Here is a 15,514-nt window from a genome sequence, read left to right as displayed (position 1 = left end):
TCAACAAGGAATTCAAGTCTCAAATATAAAAACTGGCTTTGTCAAATCATGGGAAATTTAGGATTTTCAACCTGTTTATAGATGAGTATAGTTTATCTGTTTATAAGTCTATTATTTTTATTGTTCTTACCTTTTCTTTATTCTCGTACTCTATAGGAAAGCAACAGGTAACAGGAGTCAACCTCCTTCTAAGACTGAAAACACCCAATTCCTATTAAAATGTGGATTATTTTCTTAATTAAGTCGCTATTTGTCAATAATATGTTAAAAGATTGTATAAAATAAACAAAAGCTTGAGGTAATATATTAGAAACCTCACAGTGTGTCCAAACCTCATTTGAAAATTCAAAGTATATCTATTATATTGTCATACAAGGCAACAAGAGTAAACCTGATAATAAACACAAATATTCTTTAAATAACTACAGGTTTTTAAAATTGACCTACAGTTTATAAAACCTGTTGGCTTACATAAGTTGAGTTCTTTATTACCTTTCATCATTGGTATTTTAAAAATTGCTTTAAAAATTAAAGACAAGAAATTACATTTAAATAAGAAGATGACGTAGGAACAATAAGTGCAAAACAAACTTAAAGATACGATGTCATTATAGACAAACATTTCAAAGAAAAAAATCTATCCTTATTTTTAGGCATACTGGGACAGGGAACTCTTAATTTTATTCTATTATTTAGTTTATCTTTTTATTTCTTTTAATACAAACAAATGCCGTCATCTACTGTACACATTAGTTGTTTACATTAGTAGTAGTATAATGTCTGTCTTTATATGTTACCTCCTCGATTCCTTTGTATGTCTGGTGATTAAATTAAAGCTGACTTTTTGACTTGGACAAAGTTTAATGGGCCCGACCCGCCTATGCTTTGATCTACGAGCTTTTATTTCGCAGGTGCCGCCGCGTCGTTTCCGGTTCTGATCCAGCTGTTTGTGTCTGACTGCACGCGGCTCCGGTCTCCTCGGTGCTCCAGCCGAACCAGCAGTAGGTACATTTATTTTGGCTCAAACCGGGGGGGTGGTGGGATGAGGTGGTGTGGACAAGTGGTCCGGGTGGGTCCGCAGATCCGTCCCGGATGGAGGGGGGGTGGGTGGAGGTGGAAAGGAAGGAGGTTGTCTCACGAGTCAAAATGGCTCGTTCATCTCCGGTAACCTTGTCCAGCCAATGTGATGATCAATGAAACAACACACACACACACAAAGTCCTCACTCACACAAACCCACTTTTAATATTAACAAGAGAAGATGAATTTTAATTAAACAATACCAATAAAACTTTTAATATTCAAATAAAATATCACCTGTTTACTTTTGTGTGCGTTTTTTTTTTTTATTATTATTATTATTCAGGAAATTATCTAAGACGTCTTCTAGGAGATTGATGCAGGGACATATAAGACAAAAACAAAAAGGCAATTGTTTAGTCTAATTTTTACCAATATTTTTAATAATTATTAATTTTCCTTTTACCCTTTTTAAGCACTCGCTCACGTGAATTCAAGGAAGTGTAAAGGACGACGTTTCAGGCTCATCTGTTTATTCCACTTATAAAATAATAACCATCAGTTACAAAAACGTGACAAATAAAGACGTAAAGCCCTCGTCTTTAAAACTGCCATCTGTAGAAGACATGCGGGAGGACACCGTAACGTCGTTTAATTATTCCAGCGGCTGAAACTAATCGGTATAAGTCAAGTAAATAAAGAGAAACATCAATAGCCCAAAAACCTTTTTATTAAATTCATAGTCACCACTATAACGTTAGGTGAATCATTTATTGTAATTTAATAAACAATCTCTTAAATACTAGCCCCTTTTATTATACGAGAAGCTTATTTCTAGAGGAGTTTCAGTCTGTTGGGTGGAAAGAGTCGTGCAGACCCTTGTTTCTGAGTGTGTCCATAATGTGACCGCCTACTGAAATCAAAACCTGTGCGGATGCTGTTGTTGTTGTTGTGGCGGGTTAAACTGAAGAGGCTCTCTGGAGATGATGCACTGCACCTTAAACAACCGTTTCCCCACAAGAGGAAAATGCCCTTTGTGAGTCCAAAAAGAGGTAAAAAGAAAAAAAAAAGAAAATTAAAAACGGTTGACTGAAGTGGGAGTAAAGGGACTAACAGACTCATCAGTTTGCTTCGTTCTTTGAGGCTTCGTCAAAGTTTTCCACGAGATCTGTGAGAAACAAGGAAGGAGATCAGGTTTGGTTAAAGCGACAGGATGTGAATTAATCATTTATGATACTCTGATTGAACCGTCATGTATAACATTTAAAGCGTCAGATAAAATGGTAACAGTCACTTCTGAGTGTAAAGATCTTTATACCTGGTACATCATCGTCCTCCTCTTCTTCATTTTCCTCCTTGACTGCCTTCATTTCCATTGCTGTTAAAACAAAATGAAACAAATAAATATTCAAACCTTAATATTGTTTTACTGGTGACTTTATTAGGTAAATGGAAAAAAGCTCCATGATTTAGTTTTAGACGTGTTTCTGTACAATGCCTGAAAAATTATTTATTTTCATTTGTTCTCAACTGTGTTGTTTCTGGATAAAAGCTTTTATTGTGACAATAAAGTTTATCTATTTAATTATAATCTTTTCTCAAATTCTGAACTTGATTGTAACCGATTAATAAATCACAAAAGCACTTAAAAGATCATGAAAATTCATTCAGATTCAGATTAATGTTGCATCCGCCTTATTTACTAAAACGTATCGTTATTGGCGATACTGGCCCTGTATTTACTTGGTATCAGATCGATACCAAACCTAGCGGAATCGCACACCATTTATCGACAAATCTGCAGCAACTCTGTGAAGTCATCACGTATATTTAAAACAGTCCTGCCTGCTACTAACAACATGTACCTAATAATGAGGGCAGGCAGTGTAGAATAAGAAGGAATCCAACTAAAACCTAAACATATCTTTTAACCGAGTCAAAAAAACAAGATCCTCCACACATCATCTTAACAAGTAGTTTGTCTTATAATCGTCTCTATTTCATCTTGATAACATTTTTTTTAATCTCTGAGCTGTAAATGTCCCCAGATTTCCACATCAGCAGTCAGTGCCAACACAGGGTCATGAAACCTGTTTTATTATCAATGTGGGATTATTCTACAATATTTACTCATCATCACAGTAAAATAGTTCATCCTTAATCTACAGCATTAATTTCTCTCTCAACCAGTAGAAAATGTTGTGAACAAGTGATTATTAAAAAAAAACAAAAAAAAAAAAACTGTGATACCGTCAGAATTTTGAAAAATACCGTGACACACATTTTTGTTCATACCGCCCAGCCTTAGGTCAGCATCTGTCATTTCTTTACAACTGCACAAACTTGTGCAGTCAAACAGCGCCTTGTGTTGAGACAGTCTTAGAAAGTAGTTCCCCAACACAATTAATAGTGTTTCAAAGTGAAAAAGCTGCTCTGATCTCCCGTGTTTCATCTAGGTGACTATATTGTGGATGATGAGTCGGCCTCTGAACGCTCACATTTTTCCCGTGTGCTCTTTTGACACCGACTTCTCGTTCACTTCATTCTCTTCGCTGCTACAACCGGTTTTCTTGAGGTCACATTTAAAAAAAACATCTAATCCCCACAGGTTCTTAACTAAACAATGTTGAACAAACCTGTCACAAAAAAAAACCTGCGTGAGAACACACCAACGTAGAACACAGAACACTCCTCCGTGTTTTAAGTGGGTTCGATTTGTCTTTTCTCTTCCGTCTCGTGTAAATATTAATAAAATGATCTGATCTGAACAACATCTCTCATCCTGAGAAACCCCGAGTTTGTGCCGGCCTTTAAGCCCGTGTGTGTGTGTGTGTCTTTGTGTACTCACATTGCCGTGGGAACTGCTCGGCCAGCTTGCGCAGGCTGGTGAGGCTGTCGGCTCCCAGCTGGCTCAGGATGCCCGGCAGCATCTCCGTCAGCTGTTTGGTCTCGGCGTGGCCCGTGATGGCGAAGGTGTTGGCAGACAGCGACGCCTGAACTTTGGGGTTGTTGAAGTGGATCACCGTCCCGTCGTCTTTTATCATGTTGACCTGAGAGGAAAACAGCAGCCACAGTCTGGATGAGACTCTCTGGACGGATCAGAAATGTCGTCTGCATCTTTCGGATTCGTTTTACGGCCGATAAAAACCAAACCATTGTTATTTAGTGTTGTCACATTTTGTAAATAAGTCCTACTCTAAACTGTTTTGTGATAATAGACAATATACTTTTAGTTTCTTTACCGTTACTTATTTTGTACGATGAAGTTTCAGCTGTTGTAAAAGCAAATGAAAATCTTTAAATATCTATATCTGCGGTATTTTTTTTCTTAATGCATCCATTAAGCTTGAGAGATTTCTTAGGTTTATTGCTCTACACAGAATTGCATTGTGCACATGTGATCAAGGAGAATATAAAATAAAAAAAAAAAGATAGATAATTCCCTGAGGAAATTCATGTGCAAAAAAAACAGCTATGCATCAATTTTAAAAAAGGGGCGAATAATCAGAAATATAACTCAAAATCAAAGGTTTGCATCGGTGGAATAAAACAAGCCCAGAAAACAACACGTATTTAGAGAAATTAGACTGATTTGCAGGTTCATTGCGTAAATAAATGAAAACAAATGCATTTCAATTTAATAGTCCTGGATTGAGCCAAGATTTAGCTTCATGAAGGTTCATGTTGAAATAAATTAAGACAATTTAACTGTATGACCATTATGGAGGATGTATGTTCTGTTATTTAGTTCACTGACTAGTCTTTTACAACTATAATGGTAATTGTAAAACAAAAAAAATAATTAAACAAAATAGAAAAATATATCAGGTACAATATGACACAATTAAACTGTACTACAAAACACAGCCTCCAAAATAATAAAAGAATTAAATCAACATTTCTCTCAGCTACTTGAGTACAGCAACCTTTCTTTAATCATTCCTTATAATGATCAAATATTCAGTATTCTCAGACAAAAAAAAAAAATAAATAAAACCATGTCACAAAAGTGACATTAGCTCTCCTTTGACAGCTCACCTCCTCTATTCCTGCGATGTTGTTCACAGCCAGTTTCTTCAGCGAGCCCTGGAGTTTCTTGTCATCAGCTGTTGCTGTTTTGTGAACAACCTTTTTCTTCCTGCGGGCCGTCCCCTGAGGAGAGAACAGGCGTCGGTGCCATGAGAGGGATTCGAAAACTTCAGTGAACCAGGATGTCAAACGCAGAGAAATACCACCGGGTCACTCCATCTGCATCCTACACCATGTAATTCAAGCCAGACACTTACAACTGAAGAAGCTGCTCTGAGGACAAGTGCAACATCTAAATTAAACATACTCAGAACACTTCGTTTTAGCTCTAAATTCTTCACTATTATTGACACCAAATCAATTACAGATGTTGTGCAGCTGGATACATTCATCCAGTTTACGCTATTAATTCTCTGTAGAGGTAAATGAACCTCCTCCTCCTCATCTAAGGCACCGTTGAGGCACTTGGGAGAAAAACATTAAAGTAGTTTAACCGTGGCTGCATGAAGGGACGCTTTCTACGAGGGGAATAAAGCAAACGGTTTGTGTTAAGACACTAGCGATTAGGCCGTCTTTCATGGCTCATTTGAACGGGTTAAGTGCGGAGAACAAACTCCTTATGTGTGCGTACATGTATAGTTGGCAAATATGAGCGATACGTTTTGCAACGCAACTGTATTTGCTCTGAGCCATCAGTTAGACGCACATAAATTTTACAATAATGCACATTTTTGCACACGGACTTTAAAAACTTACATACCATTAATTTGAAATAGGGTTTTCCCAATCAAGTATTTTTGCCCGAGCCTCAATCTGATCTCAAATAAGCAAGATTTCCTCCCCTGGTGATTCATAAACGCTGTCAAAGTTGATGAAACACTGAGCGGGTAACTCGCACTCGTTGTCTTCAAAAAATCTGAGTCCTCTCCTACAGAAATGGGCCAGATACATTGTTTTCTGTTTTGCGATTAGTTGTTGTATTGTGTCAGTGGTAATGATTGATGGTCTCCCGTTGCAGCTTTGCTTTGACGTTGTTTGACGACCACTAAAAAAGAAGAAGACACTTTGATAATACGCCTCAGGTCTGAAACTCTGCGCGGGCCGACTCCTTCCTGTCAGCTCTGGAAAAAAATACCAGCGGAGCATATGTGATTGTATTTGAGAATGTCAGTGTGGAGCAATCCAGGAGAGGAAGCACAAGTTCCTCCCTCAGCAAAAATAACAAATAACGCCACCTAGTGTGCGACCGAGCACCTCACAGTGAAACGGAACAAAGCCACAGATGAAGGGGCCCAATGCTTCACCCCATAAAGGGAATGCTGAGGTCAGGAGGAAAGACCTGGCAGGTGCTGAATGCCATCAGAGTCCTTAAAAATGGGCGACAACTGAACAAACAACGGAGCAAAACCAGCAAACGTACACAGAACATTTGTAATGACAAAAGGACAAGATAAGTCATGGTGCTGGACTTTACCTTTCCACCTATCCGGACCTGAGCTTGAAGTTTGGCGAGCTTCTCTTGATTCATAGTGTTCTGTTGGGATAAAAAAAAAAAAAAAAAAAGCACATTGAACATTACTTAATGATTTAGTCGAAAAGAAACACACAAACACATGTTTCAACGGTTGAAAAACGAGTTTCAAGAGTCGCATGTGGTTGTCAAATAGTTAAAAGTTGGGCAATAATACTCAATTTCACACATCGGCAATGAGCCAACAGGCTGCTAACGCACCAGTAGACAGTTGGACAGAAACCAACAAGAACAATAACGGACACAAACCAAATATAATGACGAAAACGATGCAGGATGGGTAATTTTACAATGACATACGAGCCTAACATGCAGTAGCTAGTTGCTACCTAGCAGGCTAATCGTGCTATTGCTAGCACTGCGACTGAAGAAACAAGCTGAACCAAACTTTTACGCCGACAGCTACGTTAAAAACAAAGGATAAAAGAAATCGTCTCTGAAGCTCACGACAAAATGTAATTATTGTTGTTTTTTTTTTACCTGTTATACGGTGTTAATTGTCAGCCCGTTGAACTGCTCTCGCTACTAATGAAGCAGCACAGCTTAAACTAGCGACAAGATCGCGGAAATAAACACCATTTCCGACGTAGATTTCCACAATAAAAGCTTCATAACCATAATTACTCAACATTTTTAACTATTGTGTGAAATATAGTGAAATATAGCAAAATTATTAAAAAAAAATACGGAGCTAAGATATATTTGGAACGGAACTGAAGCGTAAATGATTTGATTCGTTTTTTATTGCAAACGTTTGATGGCTTTTAGGTTGGTATTTCCGTGTCAATTTCCGGTCTGGTGTCGCCATTCCGCTGTTTAACTTGACCAATCCGACACTACGGAGGGGAGCACGCGGTTTTGTGGATGTGACGTCAAGGGACCAGTCCCTTCTGGCCAATAGCAAGAGGAGGACACCCGAGCGCGCATGCGCAGACCCACACCATCTGTTCCCACTTTATGAGTGGAGAGAGTGAAATACCCATAGACGTAATAATATGTCCATGGAAATACCCATTAACCCGAGCAAACTTGAAACTGGTCAAATTTTTATTCTCCTTAACACGCAATAGTGGTATTCGCTCATTTTATTAAAAAATAAGTCTTATTAATTCCATATGTTGTAGCTTATTGGAACAACTTTATTAATAACCTTGACCGGAAAAAAAGATTTGCCTGCTAGATATATTATAAACAATAAGGTCAAAGAAGTACCTTTTAAAATAACTCACAAAGTTAAGCCAAAATATGACCTTAACTGATATTTTCATACAAATATTTTTATTGTGGACATTATTGATGCCTGTTTTTATGCTCTTTTAACTTATTAAATGAACTGAGTGTGATTATAGATGGGTATGTAGTGAGTGTGTGTGCAGGTTAGTTTCTTTTAGATGTTAGTGTCTTTTAGGTGTTGTACACGCAAATTTAGTTTGACACCATTTGACACAAAGGCAATAAAAATGTATGATTCTGATTCTAAAGTTGTTTTTCAACGATTCAAAACAGATATGCATGTAAGAAGACACAAAGGGCTCAGAGCGCTCAGGAGATTTCAAAATAAATTCCTCTGCAGCTGTATTCGGGATGGGTTAAGTGAAAGGTCAAAACAGAAAAAGTTGCATAAACACTCTGTGGTAGAAAAAGTATAAAAACACTTTTATTTAAACATGGCAAAACTGATTAAAAGCACTTGATCCCACGTGTTTATGCTATATTTAAATAAAGCCTTTTTTTTAATACCTTTTCTACCACAGAGTGTTTTTGCAATTTTTTTCTTCTTAGATATAAATGTAAACTGCTCTTTCTGTGAAGCAGGTCCTGAAGATGTTTTTCATTTATTTTGGTTTTGCCCTTCTTCTACCAAATTACAAGAAGATGTTTGGGTTTATTGACGATCCATCAGCGAAAAAAACAAAAACAAAACAGTTCTATATCATCTATCCCCGTGACCCTAGTGAGCATATTATAGCAAGTAGAAAATGAGATGAGATGAGATGAGATGAGATGAGATGAGATGAGATGAGATGAGATGATTAATCTTATTATACATTTAGCCAAATGGCACATCCATAAATGTCACACAAATCAAAAACCACTCCTCACCATCTTTGAAAATGAGGTCAAGTAATATATTAAAAACAATCAGACACTCCACTAATAAGAAAGCCACTAAGACTTATGTGCTCTTTTCAATGTATTTGTGAAATATGATGCTCTGAAATACCGTCTCTGAAATGTTTGTTGCCCCCTGGCGGTTGTTCACTGGATTGTAATTGTATTTTTTAATAAAGTTTGAGAAAAAAAAATGTTACTTGAACTTCCGGGTGGCCGGTTATCGAGGAGTCACTGCCATTACCTGCAAGCTGCAGTAGAAGGAAAAAAGCCGGACAAAATGCAAACATCCCTAGCTAATCTCGCCATTTTCTCATTTTTGCACGTTTTATTGTCGCTGTCTTGTTTTCAAGAGGTCGCCGGAGACGCCAGCGCAAGAGGTGAGTTTATAATGAGAGGAAATGTTGTGATTTTAAGGGAGGACATGTGTGTGTTGCTTCATTGAAAGAGGAGAGCCATTTGTCTTTGTGTCAGCATCCTGGATCATAAAGTCTGTGTCCTGGAACAAGTGTTTCACTCTTTAATGAAGGAAGACTGTTTATTTGTCCGACAAATAAAATATAATTTATTCAGGTTTTCAATTGATCTGCTTTAAATGTGATTATTTCTGCAGATTTTACTCAGAGAACTTAAAGTTGCTCTCAGGAGGAAGTGACTCCAGGGTCACTTTAATGTAAACGGAAAGTAAAAAATAAAATGACTATGTATCAATGGATGTGCAATAGGGATGGATATTGGCGAGGACTATATTATTGCAATTTTATAATCGATAATAAGACAGCGATATTGTGAAAAAGTATCGCGATATTTTTTTCCCCACCTCTAATGTGCAAGGGATTGAAACTGCAATTAAAAACTGCCTAAAGGTGCATTTATGTAACTGAAAAAAACCCTGCACACAAAAATACTTTGTAAATTAAACACAGAAATAGAATATGAATGGGAAAACGTAAGTGTTAAAGGTTGCAAACAGAGAATGTGCTAAAACCAAACAGCTTGATGCTATAAATTATTATGTTGATGTTTTAATTATGGAATTGGTGTTAAATGTCTGTGACATCATGGTCCCACTGGAGCAAGTCTTGCGAGACTATGTTTGAGTTTTGATCAAAGATTAACTCTAACAATGACCTGATTCTGAACGTAGCTGACAGATGATTGAATAATTAACTCTACATAAAAGACAAAATATGAAACCCCCATATTTCCCTGGGTATAGGATCAGATCAACTGATTTAAACATGGAAATAAAAACAAAACTAAAAGTTGATACAGCCAGGATGAAAAAATACCTCTTGTATTTTGAAAGGTGTTCCTGCAGAACATTAAACAACAACATTAAAAAAATTTATGCGGTTGTGTCAGAAGATGATGAGAGTATCCTTACACTGCAGCTCATGATCAGCTTTAGGATTATCTGCAATACACATGTTGTTGAGGATAGACTTAGATAGACTTTAATGATCCACAAGGGAAATTACTTAGTAAGTAGCTTATTGCACATAAAAACACTCTTAAAAACCACAAGTAAAAAGAAAGATAAATTAAGATTAGAATAAAATAATCTAAAATTATCTAGTAAAATAATAATGCTAATTACAGAATTAGTCGTATGAACAAATGAACAACTAAGGCAGTTTTCTTTAACCTTTAAAACAGAAGACCCAAAGGTGATTGCTTTGCATTTAAGTCTTTTTGAGCCTCATTGTAATTCATTAATCCCCAAATCCACCAGAACCACGTGAATTAGAATAGAAAATTATATTTTTGTGAACTTGTATGTATGTGTGCACCAGGAAATGTCCCTTTCTAATGCTGATGAACACACAGAGAGTTTAACGACATAAATAATACCTGAAATCTGAAAACTGGATCAATGAGCCATCTTTATTTGTATTAAATAAAACATTAGAAAATGGTGAAAATCTCCTGTCACGTCATCCTGCAGAACAAGGTGACGCATATAAAATGCCTCAAAATTGCCACATTTGAATTTTGAATCACTAAAAGCTTTCTTAGACAGACGTTTAGTTATTTAAACCAATGTTTTTCAGACCAAGGACCCACAACTGATGGAGAGATTAAGAAGGGACCCCCTACCTACTATATGTGTTCTATATTAAACTCAGCCTAGTGCTGTTTATACATATACATTATTATTATCAGTTCGTATTCAATATTAAGCTATGCCCTATCCCTTTACTAAAATAAAGGGATAAGGCAATATAAATTATTATTAGTTCCTCCACGGACCCACTAGAAGTTGTGAAACCCTTGGTTGAAGAGCTATGATTTAAAAGGTTTATGAGTTGTGTTTAGGACTAATAATCGAGGCTCTAGTTGAGTAGTTGTATTTACAGACTGATATTGAGTTACTTCCGTTCAGTCATGTGTATCACAGTTTCCTCTCAGCTCTTTTCTACTGATTGTGTATTTAGAGCAGACCCGCCCTGCTGCATGGAACGTAAAACCAAAGTAACACAATGCTGGTGTCCTCACTGATTCCTCCTCCCGGCAGGATTTGGAGATAAGATCCACTGGAGGACGCTGGACGATGGCAAGAAGGAGGCCGAGGCCAGGTGAGAGGAAATATTACAAACATGAAAGCAGCTCAAAAGAACTCCCCCCTTATCCCCTGAAGACTGGAGCAGGACTGATGAGCTGGTGTCGGTTATTTATAGAGCAGGAGTTGCTGAATGTGTTTAGTTCAGGCACTGATACACGCTCTCATGTGTTTGGATCGACAGCGGCCTGCCCATGATGGTCATCATCCACAAGAGCTGGTGTGGAGCCTGCAAAGGTAAAAATGACAAGAGACAAAGCTCAGGATGTCCACTCATTAAAAAAGCATTAGCGATCATTTTTGAAATCAAATAAATAATTTCGAAGCAGATGAATAAAGGCAGCAGTTTATAAACTGTCATAATTTTTTGCCATTTTACCAAAACATACCTAATTACATTTACAAGGAAGCATAAAAGTGCAGCCTCCCAGCTTTAATTTGATGGGTTTCACATCCAAATTGGAGGAAAACTGTTTTTAATCAAGATGCTAAAATATAATTGGACTTCTAAAAAAGGTCTCCATGTGGCTGCATATTAAAAAGCTGTAAATCCTAAATGCTTCCTCCTATTTGATCAAAGGCTTTTTATTTAGTTTTTTACAATTACAACAGATTAGACATAAAAACATATGCGTTTTTTTTTTTTGCACACTTCCTCCTGTTTGGATGTGAATACCATTAAATTAAAGCCTTGAATAAACCTAAAGCAACCTCCCTCATATAGATCATAAGTAACATACGTTCAACCAACAACATTATACACTGACAGAAAGTAAATATGCGTTTTTTCTTGACAACTGTCTATGTCAAACTGCACTTGATCCCAATACTGATAAGTAATCTGTGGCATGATCACAGAGCACCTCCCGCAACCCATAGGACCCGACAAAGCCACCCCACAAACCCACATCCCTGTAGTTCCAGAGCACAACTCACAGAGAACACCCGTTCAGAAAGACACCAACATGTCCATTCTCTGATGAGTCACAACAGTTTTGGAGGCACAAGGGGAGACCCACACAATATTAGGAAGGTGGTCATAATGTTATAGCTGGTCAGCGTACTTGAAGCTTTAACCTGAACCTGTAATGCAAGAAAAACAATACAAACAGGAAGTGATTATCAAAGCTGGAAGGAAAGCTCTGGGCAGGGAAAGCTAAAGAGACTCTGTTGAACTTTCACTTTCCTCATTTCCTTATTTATTTATTTATTTTTTTAGAAATGTCTTAATTCATGGAGGTAAAAAAGGAGACATGTATATAACTGCTATTTCTCTCAATTTAAAAGCTCACTATCAGGGTAATAATTAACTGATCTGTTCTTACAATCAGCACTGAAGCCCAAATTTGCTGAATCCAAGGAAATCGCTGAACTGGCGCACAACTTTGTGATGGTCAACCTGGAGGCGAGGACGCGTCTTATTACTTATTAATTAATCCACTGATTCATTCATTTGAATCGACTGAGCTGTGACACAGTAGCTGAACCGCTGTCTCCCGTTTGAGCAGGACGAGGAGGAGCCCAAGGACGAGGCCTTCAGCCCAGATGGTGGATACATTCCTCGGATTCTTTTCCTCGGTACGGGGGGACGGGGGGGTAGGAGACGGGGGGGTAGGAGACGGGAGGGTAGGAGACGGGGGGGGGTAGGAGACGGGTCGAGTCTCTGGACGTGTAAACACCTTTTCAGATTCCTGTGCAGAGACCGATCGAGCTCTTACTCTCCATGAATAAGAGCACGAAGCAGCATTTCCAGATATTTCATGACCTGGATAATATTAAATCATTACAGGTTATTTCTCAAGTGGCCACATGATATAAATCTACTCAGTAGTTTTTATATTTTGATGATATTATCAGTGAAAGTTTGTAAGGTAGGAATATTTGCAGCTTTGCTTTGATTTATCCATTTGTCACCCTGATATATCTTTTTTTTTTCTTTTTAATTGAAATATATGCAGTTTAATGTCTCACTTTACTCTGAAATTAAAACATAGACCAAATAAACAACAAAATATATCCCAAAATATATTCTAAACTTCTAAACTCATCACAGTAACTATCTTTGTCTGATTTAACATGTGAACACACATTCTTTCTTTCTAAAATGGAAATCAGATATTTTTCAGAGTTCTTCCCAGTTTTGTTGCAGAAGTTCCCAGAAATGTGTGTCACTTGTGGGGTCTAGTTCATCACAAACCAGCTCCATGAGGCTAAAGTCTAGACACTGGGCCGTGGTCCACTCCATGTTATAGTTCTGGTTTAGCTTGGGCTATAGTTTTGAGTCATTATCTTGCTGCAGGATGAAGCCCTGACCAACTATACCAGAGGATACTGTGTGCTGTTCTAAAACTTAAGACTGGTAGTGTACTTTCAATACTTTGGGGGGTATATCTGGTGTTCAAGAAAACAAAATTCTTTCCAGTAGAGGGTGGAGTTGGGGCTGAAGCTGTTCCAGCTGGCGCTGGACATGAGGTGAGATATCTCCTGGACAGGTCATTAGTCTGTCACAGGGAAGGAGGAACCCAGACAAAAACCCGGAAGCCTTAGGGAGAGCATGCAAACTCTTGATGTTCACATTCAGTCCCAGAATCTTTTTGGGTTAATTAGGGTTATCATTACAGCCTTTTTGCACAAAACAAAACAAACAAACAAACAAAAAACACCTATTTAGGACATACTGAAAGGAAACTGAATGCTGTTCATGAACAGTTTGGAGCTCATCTATGGTCTTGGTCTCTTCTGAAAGAGACCAAAGACTCTGAAGCTTCTATCGCAAAAGAATCATGAATGCAGGACTGTTGCATTACAGTGGATTTTCACTAGTGTCCCTAATGAACTGTTTGAATTTAAATTAATTCTTTGTTTCTCCTCACAGACCCCACCGGCAAAGTTCACCCTGAAATAACCAACAAAAACGGGAACCCCAACTACAAGTACTTCTACAGCAGCGCAGAGCAAGGTAACGTCCAATGAGCTCAGAGAAACGAAGCTGTACGAGGAGTTGGGATATTCTGAGCTAGAATGAGGGTAGTCTGGTAAAAAGATGACTGGGGGAAAAAAGTGTCATTTAAAACTTTTAAGAAAAGGTAGCAAGACAGAGCCTGTTTGATGCAAAAACAAACAAACTTAAAGTTTTAATAGTAGAACAGAAACCAACAGTAGGTCTTCACAGCACAACAGGGCTGGGTATCGATCTAAATATCGATAACAAGACTAGTATCGGTATCTGATCGATACCAGTGTGATATGAGATAATTTTGTTACAGTTTCTTTTCTATACTCCGTCTAAATTACTCCTCATGGTGTTCATGTCAGAGTTCCTTTTTCTTACTTTACACTAATGACTTTTTCCCAAATCAACTGTGTGTAGTAAAAGGGGAGTTATAAAATATATATATATTATAATATATATGGGGGCTCTTTTTACCTGCTAACAGGACATTTCCTTTTCTGTCCTCCGTCCCACACAGTCTTGTCCGGCATGAAGGAGGCGCAGGACGCACTGACGGGCGACGCTTTCAAGCAGGGTCACACCGGAGACGAGCTGTGAGGAGGAGGAGGCTGTGAGACGGGCGTCCGGCTGTAAGGGCTACACTTCCTCCACTACAGACAAAAACAAACAAACAAACAAACAAACAAACAAAAAAAACCCTTACTCTATTTATACACATCACGCTGGGGTCCGTCTCACTCTCTTTCTTCTTTTTTTTGATTCCGTATGATTTCTCCCCGTTATTACTCATTTCCCTGTCTCCCGTTTTAAACCGTGTACAGTGTATTTGTACGCTTGTTAACTGAATGCCATAAACCGTCTGTAGAGGATGTAATAACCCACTCGAGCTATAAGCCACGTTAAGCCTCCGTCTGCTACGAACTCTCACACGCTTGATACGAAGTGTGCTGAGGTTTTTAAGGAAACTTCCCAGAGATTCACAAACACACGTCGAGCAATATGACATCAGTTGAAACCCCCTTTTTAATGGCAAAAAGATCCCTTATGTGCTTCCACACATCCTCTACAGTACGTTAATTATATCCGTGACTACTTCTGATTTACGTTCTTCGTTTAATCCTGCCAGTTTATTGTGAAGTGATTATATTTTCTTTCTACTGGCTTTGTTAAAACGCTTTAAATGAGGGGGGTGGGAACATTGGTTAAGTGTCTTGATGTATTTTATACATGTGCACGGCCAAGTGTGCAAAAATAAAAGTTTGTTGTACTGACGTGTGTCTTGTCTGTGAGCCAGGAGCATTCATGA

General features: G+C 38.0%; 2 protein-coding genes across 2 annotated transcripts; one reads left to right on the top strand and one right to left on the bottom strand.

Moving 5' to 3' along the window:
- Positions 1-1,540: 1,540 nt before the first annotated feature.
- LOC125011222 (transcription factor BTF3 homolog 4-like) lies at positions 1,541-7,172 on the bottom strand. The gene is made up of 6 exons (XM_047590317.1): positions 7,061-7,172; positions 6,524-6,583; positions 5,059-5,172; positions 3,869-4,070; positions 2,339-2,398; positions 1,541-2,188 (listed from the first exon to the last, which is right to left on the bottom strand). The coding sequence occupies exons 2-6, from the start codon at positions 6,575-6,577 to the stop codon at positions 2,142-2,144; spliced, it is 477 nt and encodes a 158-aa protein (XP_047446273.1). The 5' UTR covers positions 6,578-6,583; positions 7,061-7,172; the 3' UTR covers positions 1,541-2,141.
- A 1,725-nt stretch (positions 7,173-8,897) lies between these two features.
- txndc12 (thioredoxin domain containing 12 (endoplasmic reticulum)) lies at positions 8,898-15,479 on the top strand. Its single transcript, XM_047589193.1, has 7 exons — positions 8,898-9,072; positions 11,211-11,271; positions 11,440-11,492; positions 12,587-12,660; positions 12,764-12,833; positions 14,131-14,214; positions 14,726-15,479. Exons 1-7 carry the CDS (start codon positions 8,973-8,975, stop codon positions 14,803-14,805), a joined length of 522 nt encoding a protein of 173 aa, XP_047445149.1. The 5' UTR covers positions 8,898-8,972; the 3' UTR covers positions 14,806-15,479.
- Positions 15,480-15,514: the final 35 nt, after the last annotated feature.

The sequence above is a fragment of the Mugil cephalus genome, chromosome 7 (genome assembly GCF_022458985.1).
Source record: "Mugil cephalus isolate CIBA_MC_2020 chromosome 7, CIBA_Mcephalus_1.1, whole genome shotgun sequence".
Lineage (NCBI taxonomy): Eukaryota > Metazoa > Chordata > Actinopteri > Mugiliformes > Mugilidae > Mugil > Mugil cephalus.
The sequence above is the reverse complement of the archived record's forward strand: the minus strand, read 5'-3'. Positions and strand labels throughout refer to the sequence as shown.